At 50.3% G+C, this 13,693-nt stretch overlaps 3 protein-coding genes and 3 non-coding genes across 6 annotated transcripts; 3 read left to right on the top strand and 3 right to left on the bottom strand.

The window, feature by feature from the left end:
- Positions 1 to 1,006: 1,006 nt before the first annotated feature.
- Positions 1,007 to 2,191, bottom strand: ASPACDRAFT_75999 (DNA-directed RNA polymerase III core subunit RPC11). The gene is made up of 4 exons (XM_020204612.1): positions 1,965 to 2,191; positions 1,662 to 1,871; positions 1,439 to 1,533; positions 1,007 to 1,317 (listed from the first exon to the last, which is right to left on the bottom strand). Exons 1-4 carry the CDS (start codon positions 1,975 to 1,977, stop codon positions 1,282 to 1,284), a joined length of 354 nt encoding a protein of 117 aa, XP_020059228.1. The 5' UTR covers positions 1,978 to 2,191; the 3' UTR covers positions 1,007 to 1,281.
- Positions 2,192 to 2,365: 174 nt separating this feature from the next.
- ASPACDRAFT_113362 (ankyrin repeat-containing protein ANK1) lies at positions 2,366 to 3,644 on the top strand. The gene is made up of 3 exons (XM_020195713.1): positions 2,366 to 2,700; positions 2,756 to 2,933; positions 3,009 to 3,644. Exons 1-3 carry the CDS (start codon positions 2,689 to 2,691, stop codon positions 3,332 to 3,334), a joined length of 516 nt encoding a protein of 171 aa, XP_020059227.1. The 5' UTR covers positions 2,366 to 2,688; the 3' UTR covers positions 3,335 to 3,644.
- Positions 3,579 to 13,081, bottom strand: ASPACDRAFT_50356 (uncharacterized protein; the record flags this gene model as incomplete). Its single annotated transcript, XM_020202341.1, has 5 exons — positions 3,579 to 3,622; positions 3,808 to 4,341; positions 4,429 to 4,792; positions 12,460 to 12,927; positions 13,007 to 13,081. The coding sequence occupies 5 exons, from the start codon at positions 13,079 to 13,081 to the stop codon at positions 3,579 to 3,581; spliced, it is 1,485 nt and encodes a 494-aa protein (XP_020059226.1).
- ASPACDRAFT_t72 lies at positions 5,521 to 5,610 on the bottom strand. The gene has a single exon. It is a non-coding gene; the product is annotated as a tRNA-Asp (tRNA).
- ASPACDRAFT_t87 lies at positions 9,001 to 9,090 on the top strand. The gene has a single exon. It is a non-coding gene; the product is annotated as a tRNA-Asp (tRNA).
- ASPACDRAFT_t88 lies at positions 11,961 to 12,050 on the top strand. Its single transcript has one exon. It is a non-coding gene; the product is annotated as a tRNA-Asp (tRNA).
- Positions 13,082 to 13,693: the final 612 nt, after the last annotated feature.

The following is a 13,693-nucleotide window of genomic DNA, read 5'->3' as shown; positions in this document are numbered from 1 at the left end:
CTGTTCAAGGTTCCCGTAAGTACCCCTCGGTTTGGACTGAAATTCTGGGCATCAACGCAGGTAAGGAGTGGATTTTGCTGCTGGTCCGACTTTTGTTGGCCTTGTTTGCAACAGAACCCCGCGGCAGGTGGCAACGTTGATTTGTCCGTTGGAAGGGCAGCTGTGGCACGGCCGAGTGGCGCCCGCCCCGATCCACTGTGGGCTCGGTGGGATGTGAGGTCAACCTCGCGGTCGCCGCCGCCGCCGCAGCAGCAGCAGCAGCAGCAACAAATGATCATTATTTTTTTATCTAACGGGAAAGGAAAAAGTCTGTGTTGCTATGATACCAACTTTCTTTTTTTTTTTTTTTTTTTTTTTTTTCGCCTCCCGGTGGTTGGTGTGTTCCGTTCGATGAACTAGATTTTGTTCCATTTGATGGACCTTGAAGGGAAAAGGACTAAAAAAAATCAACATGTTTGATATTGATAGGCAAATTGATCGCCTACCGGTCGACTACTAACGAACAAATTTTTCTTTTTTGCCGCCGCCCCTCCCTTTTGTTTCTTTTTTTGCCATCATGTTGTCTGTGTGTGCGTGTGTATGTTGAGATTGCCCCTCACCGAGTCTGAGTATGAGGGTCGTCGGTTTTTGGCGGCTCTCTGCGCCTACGCATGCTCGCCGCCCGCTCACAACTTCTTTTTCTTTTCTTGGCCTTTGCCTATTCGAGTCCCCGAGGGTGTAGGGGGGGCAAATAAAATGACTCAAGTTTGGTACCGTATGAGAGCTGGACTAGCTGCCACACAACACAACACATCAACAAAGGAAGCTTACCTTAACTTGAACCAATCCAAATCGGAGGATTATCTGCCCGTTGCCGGTCCAAAGGTAAAATTCCCATCAGCACGGTTTTAAAATATTTTTTTTGTTTTGGGTTCGGCGCTTGCTCTGACAGAACTAGCCCTTCCTGCTTCTGCCTGAACTACTAGTCAACATCCTTAGTGCTGTTTTAACTACATTGGAACATCATGCGGTCAATCATCTATTGAGGGGTATCTGTTTAAGCTAGATAGATGTATACATCATCACACAGGCCATCGTGAGGGCCCAAGGTCGACATCATGAAGGTTAGACTTCAAGAGTTTGAGACCAAAGAAAAAGATCCACCAGAAACCGAAACCATTTGTGTCGGAACACAACTCGACTGCTTCTTCTTCTCTATAGTCTAATCCATAAGACAAAAAAACATTTTCACCCAACATTATAGGTATATAGTTCCCACCCTGGATCGAGGGGCAAGACACATCAATTTTCTCTCCATCTGGCGCCGCACGTGGTACACTGGAATGTAATATCCGCTATCAGCAAGGCATGTCGGGCAGTATGCATACATCCCGCAGGAGAGCCGCGGGGAGGGGTAAAACCAAAGAAGAAAAAAATAATAATTAAAATTGGCACCCACCTTCAAGAATGTAGTCATCGGTTCATCTGCACTCCGAATCTGCAGCTGGAAGAAGTATGCACGGTCGCCATTACAGTTCTCTGCGGGGCATTGGGCTGAAGGAGGAGGAGGGGGAGGTCAGCCTCTGCAAGCTTCCTTCTCTTTTCTGTCTGGGTTCTCTCCAAGCTGGCGGTATCGAAACACACAGCCAAGAGGGAGAAACATTGTAGGCGATGCAACTTACTGGCCACGCTATCCGCATTCGCAAATTCTTCCTTGCCGCCAAATACATCCTCGACCTCTTTTTGCTTCATCGGAGTCTTCTCGAACCAGCTCTGTTCCAGGACATATTGGTAGGGGCAGGTGCGGCATTCGAAGCGGTTGACGCCCAATGGATGTCTTCCAGTCGGCTCTGCTCGAGAGATGGTGAGCGCATTGCTGCAGTTGGGACAGACTATTGAGTAATCGGGGTCAGAGATGTCCTATTCAGAGAATAAGGTAACTATAGCTGGGCTGGCGGTACCCCGCGCGCGAAGGAGGGACTCACAGGTCAACGGCATGATGAGGATATTCCTGGCTAGAAGATCCGTCAATCAAAGATATCTAGTGGGTAGCAATGGTGTCACGGGTAGCAAGCTTCTTCGCATAATGTGTGGCCCTGCATAAAGGCGACTACGGGAAGAAATTCCAGTGCAGCAGCTGTCACTGTTTCGCGCAGTAGTCAGTCAGGGTCGCATGCGATCTCAGCGATAAAGAACTAGGCTGGGTTGAGGCTCTTATCAGCCGGCGATGCCGTTGGGCGGACGAGATTGACAACCCGCCGATTGGACGCGGGGCAAGACTGGAAAAGGGCCGGATTAACTCAGCTGCCGATGGGCCGCCCGCCGCCGCTTCGAGCGGGCGGGGAGTCAACAATAGGGAGGCATCAGGCATAAGGCAATAACACCCATCGAAACACAACTTTAGCTTTTACAAACCGATCCGGAATTGTAAGTGAGGCTTGCTGCGATCTATTCCTGTCCCTCATGGCCCGGCCTCACTTGTGCAAGCCTATATATAGACTTGCTCCCCACATGCCTCGTGCTAATCTTGTATTGATTCTCTAGTTGCTCCCGACACCGCCTCCTGACTACTTCGCGGCTTCTCCGGCGGCATTAATACACAAGAACTCCCCAGGGCAGCAACTCTCCTGAATCTTGACGGCTTATTTGGAGTTTGATTGCGCTTCCTCGTCTCTCCCCGACGCTCAGTACCCCGCACACGAAATCATAATGGCTGACGAGGTGAGTTCAATCGTCACCTCCGTTGCCCTTCTACATTGCTCACACTAGTGCATAGGGCGCTTCCCCGCGTGAGCTGGTTGTGGAGGCCTGTCGGCGCGACCAGCCTCACCTGATAGAACAGGTGCTTGAAGGCATGACGGACAAGTCAAACGAAGAGGTGGCCGAGTTCTTCAACGGGGTGACGGATTCCATGGGCAACCATGCTCTACACATCTGCGCCTCATACGGAAGCTGTCAGTATCCACCTCCCAGTCATGGAGCCCCCAAGCTAGTCCTGCAAACTGACCAATTTTTTTGGATACATACAGATGACACCATGGACACTCTCTTCGACATTCAGTACTTCGAATGTGACCCCCTGACCCGCCTCGACAAAGATACCCCGCTGCACGTCGCAGTCCGCTATGCCAACGAGAAGGATGCCGAGTTAGGGCTGGAGATGGTCAGGATGATGTGCGACGCCGGTTGCGACCCGCGGGTCCGGAATAAGCACGGCCAGAAGCCCACGGAGCTCGTCTACAATAACCCCGAGATCAAGTCGGTCCTGCAGCAAGCTGAGTACGTGATGGCCGAGGGACTCCGGGAGGATGCGGATAGTGGTTCCGTGCACGACAGTGCCAGCGACAGCGAGTAAATATGTAATAGCGAAACACACCACCCTGTATAGCGATTTTCTTAATTCATATAGATGTATGCAAGCGATGTTCACCTTTTCAGTTTGGGAATGTTTGTCTGTGTTTTCGGAATTGCATAAATTGTGTAACTACGTGGCTGAATGCAGGGTCGACACTGTGTGACGTGCAGACAGGGATGCCGCTGCAGTTTCGTGGTTTGCATGGAGTGTAGAAATGCAAGTGAGACCGCATCTTGCAGAAACTTCATCCCGCCTTCCGAGTCGGATATACGTAGTAGCAGGAAGCACCTTTAGAGCTTAAACATATGGCATAAACTAGGGTATCATTCAGTCGAGCAGGACCAGGATAAAGTGATAACGCAAAAGAACAAAGAACATGGTGCATAATTAAACGCTCTATTCACCTTCAGAGCCAGACTCGGTTCGTCCACGCCGTCGGGGCTGTTGTCTTCTTCGGGCCCGCTGTCCTTGACCCTCCTCTTCCTCGTTGGCAGGGGTGTTCTCGGCCGGTCTCTCTTGCGCGCGGCCTTGAGGCGCCTGGAGCCCGAGGCTCCGCGCCAGACGGATTTCCAACTCCTCGTCGGGTTCAACTGCATCCTGCTGGCCGTAGACCTCGCGAACCAGTCCAGCCACACCCTGAGCTCCCACCTCGACCTTTCCACGCGGGCCCAGAATGTACTCGATGACTTCCTCCCCACCATCGACATCGCGGTTACGCACCAGGTATCCTTCTTTGCAGAGTCGCTGAAGGAACCGGTCTGTGCGATCAACAGGCGTGTAGGTATTGGTATTCGTCCGCTGGAGATACCTATCCAGCTTCTGCTCTTGGATCGTGCCCCCATTCAGCAGGATCACAGCAATGATGAACGAATACAGCCCAGTGTAGGTACTTTCCAAAGGAGCCTTGCTCGGGCGCAAGATTGCCGGCCTGCGATATTCTGGAGGCAGGAGACTGGTGAGTATCCAGTTCTTATTCCCCGAGGACGCTTTTTCGACCTTCTGAGCAGCTACAGCGCAAACCAGGAGAAAATCCCCCCGAAACCGAGTCAACAAAATTCCGCCATCCATTTCAAAGCCGTGCATGAAAAACTCACCTCGCCGTTGGTGAACGGTCACCTTCTCCCTCACCGGCAACTCGGTCATCTGCATTCCGAACTTCTCGCCCAGAACCCGCTGCGCTTCGTCGAACACGGTCCGGAACTGTCGTGCCCCTTGCTCCCCCAGAACCTTGGCACTGATATCGGTGCGGCGGAGCGGTTGTCGGGAGTACTCACTGGCCAGCGCCAGTCGCACGAGCTTTTTGACCATCACGTCGGTGCTCGTCGGGGCCCGGATGTCGTACCCCTCGTCCGCGTAGCCTTCGGATGAGGAAGAGTCGTCGCGTCTCCGGCGGCGGGGCGCATTCTGTGTGGGAGGCGGGGTACCGTCTGCCTCCTCGCTTGACTCGTTTTCTGGGACCTGTTATTGTGGGTTATCAGTGTTATGGTTTCTTTGGCTATTTTGAAGGGCTTATCGGCAGCAGAGAGTACGTACTGCGCGGCGTTTGCGATTCGGAGGCATTCTCACTGACGCTGGATTCGGGTATGGTGATGAAGTAATTTGCTCTTGCAATCAGACGGCTTGATATTGTCTCTTGCTGGGCGATGGGTGCGAAGGTTTGCTCTTGATTCTCTGGGATGTAGAGGGGTAGTTTCTCTGGGCTCCAGGCTTGATGTGGTGGTTTCTTTGTCCGATGGCGGACGCGCTCGACGCGCCAAGCCAATTGTGGAACTCCGTCGTGATATTGCCTCTTTGGGACTATCACATGTCGATAAGAGCTGAAGTACAGTATAATTTCATACCTCCCATAATGTTTACCAATATACGGAACTGTTTAATATAGATCATGAACTTCATGATAGTTTGGAAAGAAAAAGAGGCACTTTCACCAGATATTCGCAGAATGACCGCAGTTGAAGACCCCGTTCTTAGTCGGTTCGTTGTATGCCCGGCAGTCCTTTGTTTATGCCCTGCAGGGTACTCGCCAGCGTGCCATGAGCAGCGCTGTGGCATTGCTTGCGTGCTATTCCACTGCTGCTTGGCGACCGACTACCACGATGACTAAAAGGAAATCCAGCACGGAAAATACATCTTCTGGCCATCAAGAAGATGACTGGCCATCAAGAAGATGAGCAAAAAAAGAAACTCTCCCCGACTGGGAGTCGAACCCAGGTCTCCCGCGCTTGTTCCCAACTGGGATTGACAAGCGGAAATCATGACCGTTAGACCATCGAGGAATTGTTACAGTGAGGTCCTAATTTGTGCAATATAATCCTTGAATCAACTCTCATTCAATGGTTTGATGTTTTGTCGCAAATGCGCACTCTTTTAAATGGGTGTGTGGTTATGCCTTGACGGCCAGGACAAATATCCAGTCCCTAAGATCGCTTGAGATGTGTTCGAACATATTTGCTTCTGGCACTGCAGACGATGGTTAGTGGATGAACAGATGGGCAGAGATGGGATCTAGCATCTCGGCTACGGCAAAGTCAACAGTGGCAGTGCGAAACTGTACATGCTCTTGGAAGACAGATCGAAACGGCTCACGCTTGGACGAGCAATTATGAGCGACTCATCAATGTAGTCCTTCTGTGCGAACATGACCGTCATCTATGCTCACGATGAGCTAGCCTCGTGGGCTTCGAATGAACTAGCCTCTCTCCGGCTAACCAACCGTCAGGCGAGAGTGCCTCCATGGCAAGGCTCTCAAACGTCTTTCAAGTTGAAAGGGACTTTCTCTCTTATGGCCTAGTTGAGTTTCGTCACTAGCAGCCGTGCACCTCGGAACTGGGTGAATAGGGTTTGAGTCCATGTGTACAGCCACGGCGCCAAAAAAAGGCCTGCGTTCTGCCTAAAATATTACTAGATTGTCCTTCCAGTCGAAGTTACCCTTTTCCATGAAGCCTTCTCTGTTTGGTATTGATGTTTGAGTTGAAATCACATAATGTCTCACAATACAACAGGACAGAGGTTGGGAGAGATCCTTTCTGCGTGGCAGCCTGAAGCCTCTGAAGGGCGATATCATGAGTATCTGCGATGTCTTTGGCCGGAGTATGATCACCTCGGGGCATATTCTCGATATGATAGGATCTGGTGTGCGCAATCGAGGAGACTCCGAGGTCTGTCAAGGCTCAGATCTCCCTCTTGCGAGCACCCGTTCATGCGATCGAATTCTGCAATCAACAACAAGGTAACATGAAACATCATCAGCATGATGGGATTAACCCTCATTCCATGCAAAAGCACAGTAGCAGGAGATATGCGGCGGATGAGTTGATTGAGGAGAACGGGATGAAGGATGCTCTCTTACATTTTTCTTTTCTTGTCGCTTGAAACCGAATCCCGTAGACTTCGGCGTGACATGTGCGCGATGCAGAACATGCCAGGGGACCATACCCCTTTACTATTGAGCATAAGCAATTCGATGGATAAGTATCCGCAGGTACAGTTCCATATAGCATCCATCCTCTCTCGGTCTCAATATAGGCTCGACATGAAGCAAAACAGCACCCATAGACACCTGACCCATATCCAAACGCGAGGGAGCAGGAAATCCATCGAGCAAGCCAAGAAATGTCAAACGGTGTGAAATGAAATCCCGTTTTCCAAGGATGGACTATAAGAGCGATGTGACTGACAAGTCGAAGTCTTAGTCTCAATATCTTAGCCTCTGTCTTTGTTCCGCGTTCGGCATGAACACCAGGGAGATGAACTCGTGACCATTCATCTGGATTTATGGCCGTGGCTATCGTCGTCATCACGATCACTCTGGCAGCGGCATCATATAATTTTACCCCCGATTTGTTTTACCGAGTCTTGTTGATCCTGAAACTTATACCTTACCATTTCGGTGAGATCTGAGGGCACATGTGCGCATCTATCGGCTGCGGCGCAGGATCAGATGGAAGGGTCCTGCTAGTCAGGCATAAGACATGGGTAGTCCGCTTTAATTGTTGAAGTTGATCGTGAGTGTGTAAATACTTGGCCACGTGCTTCCCTTGACTGGGCTACAAATTCGCGGTCATTTTAATTCTGCTACCCGGGTCAATTCTTTGTATAGAACCATGGTTCATATCTGGCTTCAGGGTATGCTGGTTCTATCTATATCCAGGGAACTAAGTCATATGGATTTTGTGCTTTGCTGAGGAGCATACAATGAGCTTTTCTGACCTGTATGCAAGGGAAGAAGAATGGTGCGTGCCGACAAAAGATAGTACTCAGTAAGTTCCTGAGGCATGAGGGCAGGGACACCAAGCATAACAGGAAAAGTGGAGGTGAGGACTGCTGTGACCTCGCAATATAACAAGATAGTAGAGGCGCGGCCTAAACTTGTCATAGCGCGATTTTCGTAACATTTAATAGATGTAAATAGATGTGCATATAATATTCTAGGAATTCTGAGATTTGGTAACTAAGCAGAGATTCTTGTTTTGATCTATTTGTTGTCTAATTAGATAAACCATACAACAAAATTCGAAGATTTTGTACAAAAAGAAAAAAAAAGTATTACAATAATATTCGTAATCAGATGATCCAGCAAAAGTAGTATGGTAGAACTACTTAGACTGTTCTAAGAGTTCTTTGGAAAGCCAGAATTCGCTTGTTCGCGTTGTTATATCGCGAGGTTACAGTAGTTGATGGCTACTACTGTCTTAAGCCAAGTGCTCACACTGCATTGTGGTCCACCCACTACAAGAAGTTAAGGTGGTTTAGTAGATAGCTACTGTAGCCCATACCGTGACTTTTCTTTAACCCCGTTCTTTCCTCACCACACTCTGCCCCTCTTCCTCTCATGTCCATCGCACGACTTGTACTGTACCACCAACCATGTCGAGCGAGTTAATTCATTATCACTGAGAATGTTGTCTCCGAGTCTCATATTCGGGAATATCCAGGAAGCACCGTCACCCAGGAGGACGTTCTGCACCTACACGTCAAGCAATACCCCCCCAAAGGATCGACCTGAGCCGGTGCCGATGGACGCTGTCACGATTGATGCGGGAGATGGAGCTTTTCCGCGAGAGTGAAAGACAGTGGGCGGAGCCGCGAAGGCGGGAAAATCATCTTGTTCTGGAGGAGACATGGTATCGAGTTCTCAAACTTTTTGCGGTTGGTGAACATGTCTTTCTGATTCGGGGTGATGCTCCGAGCTATGTTCCGCATTGCATCGGTGCAACTTGCCCTCCGTCCAGCATGCGGCACGACGGCGTCGATTGGTCGAACTTGTATACAGCCAGCCGCATGGCCAGCGCGATACCAGGCCAAGTACTCGCACTATGGTGAGCTACAAGCATTGCTGTGAAGCAAAGCCGGGTACGTCGGATAGCAATCCGACTGAGGCACTGTACTCCGAATTTCGTCCCACGCTATATCACACCAGTGAGGTCCTGATGTGATATCCCGGAAAAACCTTTGTGAAGACAATTTCAGCCAAGTAAATTCTGAATCAAGATTGGACCTTGCAACCAGATACATCCATATGCTCCATGAAACACAAAAGCGAGCAATATAGAGCGCACCAATCCGGAGCGGGCAACATTAGCCCTAACGAACCTCTGGCCGCCTAGAACTACCTCAAGTCAAAATGTTGCTGATTATGTCAAAAAAAAAGACATCTACAAGCAAGATCCTCGATGGTCTAACGGTCATGATTTCCGCTTGTCAATCCCAGCTGGGAACAAGCGCGGGAGACCTGGGTTCGACTCCCAGTCGGGGAGATCTTTCTTTTGTCTTTTTTTTTTGTCTGTCTGCTGACGGCTGGTGGGGGTTGCTTTGACCCACTGAGTCTTTTACTTGGTTTGTTTTGAGGGATAGACATTGGTTGTTTGACAGATAGTGTTGCGAATGTCGGGTTGATCGGTGGGTTGGGTTGATTGCAGTGGAGAGGATTCTTCATCCGGTCTGGATGGAAGCTTAGGCTTGCTGATTTTGGATGGTGGCCCGACGCTGGGAATATATGTGATGTCTGTTTTTCACATCGCAATGTACGTGAAAAGATCTTGTTCGTGGCTGGTGCACTAGTTGCTGATGGCTATCGTGCTTGTATGGTCTAAATGGCCTGTACGTTGTATGGTACCGCCGTCGAATTGCGTATTCAAGGGGCTCAAACGTCCAGACCGCGGTGTATGCGCTGGTGAAGACATCTTGTCGGAGTTCGTCTGAGAAAAGACGATCTAAGCTGATGTTCAATCCGGCCACAAAGGCATATGTGCTTGGAATGCTCCTCCTGGCACGGAGAAAGAAATAAAATGAAGATTCTTGCCTGCACATGGTGTTTTATGACTTGACCAGGCAAAGGCAGGAACATCCGGTGCTGTTAATCGTCTTCTTCGTCCTCTCTATGAGCATAAGGTAGCTGCAGCTTGATTCTAGTGATATGCCAATGGCAGTCTCTGGCATACCCAGTGAATGCCAAAAAGACAGAAGTGATTTAGGCGGAGTGTCAACTGAAATCCACTTACCAGAAACAGCACCGATAAAAAATCAATGACCTTTCCATTGTCTGGTCACTCAAATCCCCATAACGAGACGGATTGTATCTCCTGGACACAGAAGACACCAAACACAAGCCCTAGATTGCTGGCAAAGCTCCATCAAAGCCTCCCCAACACAGGAAAGACAGGGAGATAATGAAGAACCCCTTTAAATCAGAATACAAATACCACGACAGCATCAGCATGTCCACATCACCTATAAAACAACATCTGAATGCCAGGATCTCTGCTATCCCATCCTCAAACACCCCGACATCGTTCCAAACACAGACACCGTTCCCAACCCCAAGACGAAACCCGCCCTGAACATAACCACCGGCAGAAACAATGTCCCCCCCCTTCTTCAACTTCACCCGCCTCCCCACAGGCCAAGAATCCTGGGCCCTCCACGCCTTCCTCGCCGAGCAGCTCCAAGCAACGCCCGCCGACGCCGGCGCGACAACAGCCCCCAACGTGGGCTCCCCGCCCTTACCCCACGAATTCCAGCACTACGAAAACATCCCCGCCTTCGTGGTCGTGCGCCTCGAAGAAGAGATCCACGACCACCTCGCGCCGCTTCCCTGGGAGCAGTGGACGATGAACCACATCTTCCGGGCGCTGCGCGACCGCTCCCCGCAGAGCATGCCCTTCTACGGCGTCGTGCACTCCCACCACTGGGTCCGGTTCTACCGCGAGACGACAGGCCCAAACCCGGGAACGACGGGCATGGCCATGGGCAAGGACACGATCTACCCCATCGCCGTCAGCCAGGTACACACGCTGCATCGGCACGGAGACGAGCAGCTGATCGCGGAGTTTGTGGAGGCGGTGCGCTCCCGTCGGCACCGGCGTCTTCGTCGTCGTCGTGGCGCGGCGGAGTTGTCTCGGGCGTTTGATGGGGTCCCCGCCCCTAGGGTAAGGAGGGTTCCTTTTCACGAGAGTCAGATTGAGTGGGTGCGTGGGGAGGACCAGGAGCAGGGGGGCGAAGGGATGGAGGGGTTTGAGACGGAGGAGGAAAAGGTGAGTGATGAAAGGCCGCACCACTCGCCTTCGCCTTCGTCTTCGCAGGGGACCGAGGATATGGACATGGACATGTCGGATTCTCTGTCTAAGCTGGGTATGTATTATACTACTACTGCCGAGAGCACCCCGTTTACTGCTGAGACAACCCCAACCCCGTTTAGCGACGGGGAGGACCGTTCCTCGTGGACGCTGGGCCGTTCGGAGGAGCCGCCGGTCTTCCACGAGCGAGAACCTTCTCGGTAAGTCAATTCCTTTATAGCCCTAGAATATGGTGCTGTATATCAACATTCCCAAAAGCACAAAAATAACTTGAATTGAATAGGAAGAAACGCTTCCTGTGGAGCTTGATATCCGAGACTAACACGTACACTTTCCTTTTCCGTATTTGTAAGACGTTTAGGAATGCATCGGAGTACCTTGGCTGATGCGCCTATGGAAAGGGAGTATGACGGCGATAGTAAAGCATGAGAGGTGCGAAGAGCAGCCCTGCTGTAAGCAGCCGGGTATGTAGGTTATGACCCGCTACAGTCCAAGCTGCAAGCAATTGAGTTTCGGCTCTACCATTCCTACTCGACAACACCCACGCACAACCCCAATACCCCCAAAGTAAGCAGAAGTGCAGACGCAGCTGACTCTATACTCATATTCTTCTAGTACATCAGGCTCGGTAGTCCTCGATCAAGCCACGGCACGACACCTGCTGCTGAACTTCATAAGAGAGTTTTCAATTGGATGAAGAGGGGGGGGGGGAGAGGCGGGCAATGAAGCACAAGATAATCTCTTCCACAAGGGAGCTAGTCATACTACACGTAGTACTCCTAGATCTTACGTACAACTCACCAAGCAGCACACAGGCAACCTGAGGTTTCTCCTTACTACTTCATACTACTATGACCCACGACAGAATTGCACTGCAGGACCAGCGAGCTGAAGCAATTGTCCTGGCTAGAACTTTGGGGGGATTTGATTAGTTGTGAAAAAGAGAGCTTGCAGGCTTCATCTTACTCTCCAATCTACTGAACAGTAGTGCCGTGAGGATAAAAAGTGTTTAGAGACATTCAACATAAAAAAGGAGAATATTTCAAGCAAGATCCTCGATGGTCTAACGGTCATGATTTCCGCTTGTCAATCCCAGCTGGGAACAAGCGCGGGAGACCTGGGTTCGACTCCCAGTCGGGGAGATCTCTTTTTGCTTCTGCTCCTGCCGTACGCATGGATCTATCTGCCAAGGTTGATGTCTTCTTGAATGTCTACCAGCTCCCCTCAATGCATTCCGCGAGAATATCGGCAATTCTGATTCACAAGAGATACACTTATCAAGAGCTGAGACCCATGATGTGTATCCAAACGCAAGCTATAACTAACACACATGCACATTCCACCAGGGCAGAGAGATGATAACCACCAATGTTCGTTACAGGAATTAGAACTAAACGTGCACCACGTACCGCTTACCAAGCGAACAAAGCCACAAGAGCGCAAAACTTTCTAAAGACGGGAAAGAAAAGTAGCAAAGCAAAGAGTCGAAGACATCGGAAAAGTTCGAGGTCCAAGACGGAGTTGGGACTATTTGTCGGTCTTTTCGTTTACAGCTTCCTTGACCTGCGTTTTCTTCGCCTGCAGCAGGGAGCTGACGTAGGCCAATGACTCTTGCGACAGCACCAGAGTGGTGCTGATGATGGCCTTGCTGCCAGCGACGACACCATCGCCCCCACATTTCTTGTACTCCGAGTTCAGTGTGTCGACCACATGGGCCTTCATGTCACCGGCGAAGCGCAATGGGAAGGTGGCTCCGTCTCGGAGGGATTCCTTCAGCTTGTCGGTGTCCTCCCGAACGATGGGGAAGGTTTCGTCGACTTTGGTCAAGCCCTGGTCGCCGAGCGAGTCCACGCGAGCAACGTAGGGGGCAATATAGACGTAGGGCCTGGAGAAGTACGGAAGAAGTGGCTTGGCCAGACGGCTGTACCCTTGATCGGCATACTCTAGCGTCTTTGCGCCATACTTATTTGTTTTGAAGACGGTGATTGAATCTGCAACCACCGGATAGGATGTCAAGTGCTAATTGGGATCGCGTGATTAGTTTAAGCGTGCTTGAAGGGAAGGACGGATGAAGATATGCTTGGAGGTCCAAACTCACATCGATGAAGTGGGAATGAACTTTCTCTCCATTAACCGAGTTCTCACCCATTGTTCCGTTTTCCGCGTGAGGCATGGACGTCTACGCTCGAAACGGGAGAACATTAGTACCGTATAGTATATAGGGTAATGGTGTATGAGTAGGTATGGCAACTTAGTATAGAATGACATACCTGGTGATCGGATGTGTAAGTAATCAAGGCGATAACCACCCAATGTTAAGAACGAGGAGGGGTTTTTGGGGGTGGGGGCTGGGAATGCGTTCAAAACTCCGGAAGAAGAGTTCGAGCGCAGGGAGAATAAAAAAGGTTCTGGAGGGAGGAAAGGGAAGAGAAGGAGGGGGAGAATTGGGAATTTGGAAAGAGGGAGGGAGCGAGGGAAGAAAGGAAATGCAGGTGAATTTCCGAGGGAGGGTACTACCTTAAAGTAAATCAGAAGAAAAGTAGTAGTTAAGTGAAGTAAAGTATGAAAGATAGCAGCAATCAACCTGCCCTGCTAGGGAAGATGCAGTCGGAATGATCTTCCCAGACAAGATGAACCGCAGGTAACTTAATTGTTAAGGTAGCTCAGACAGACCTCTCGGCTTGATCAGAGGTACCACATGCTATCAAGAATAGCTCAAATTGAGTGTAATTGGGCCTAGTTCCCTAATTCCCTAATTCCCTCCAGAGATTACGGAGTACAGCCA

Source organism: Aspergillus aculeatus (genome assembly GCF_001890905.1).
Source record: "Aspergillus aculeatus ATCC 16872 unplaced genomic scaffold ASPACscaffold_3, whole genome shotgun sequence".
NCBI lineage: Eukaryota > Fungi > Ascomycota > Eurotiomycetes > Eurotiales > Aspergillaceae > Aspergillus > Aspergillus aculeatus.
This window is presented reverse-complemented; position numbering and strand designations above follow the sequence as displayed.

Bases quoted from the DNA above. Each gene is read 5' to 3' on its own strand.
- ASPACDRAFT_113362 (XM_020195713.1), top strand. The intron at 2,934-3,008 runs GTCAGTATCCAC...GGATACATACAG, and splicing joins CTGCGCCTCATACGGAAGCT to ATGACACCATGGACACTCTC.
- ASPACDRAFT_75999 (XM_020204612.1), bottom strand. The intron at 1,534-1,661 runs GTAAGTTGCATC...CTCCTCCTTCAG, and splicing joins GAATGCGGATAGCGTGGCCA to CCCAATGCCCCGCAGAGAAC. The intron at 1,318-1,438 runs GTGGGTGCCAAT...ATTACATTCCAG, and splicing joins CGATGACTACATTCTTGAAG to TGTACCACGTGCGGCGCCAG.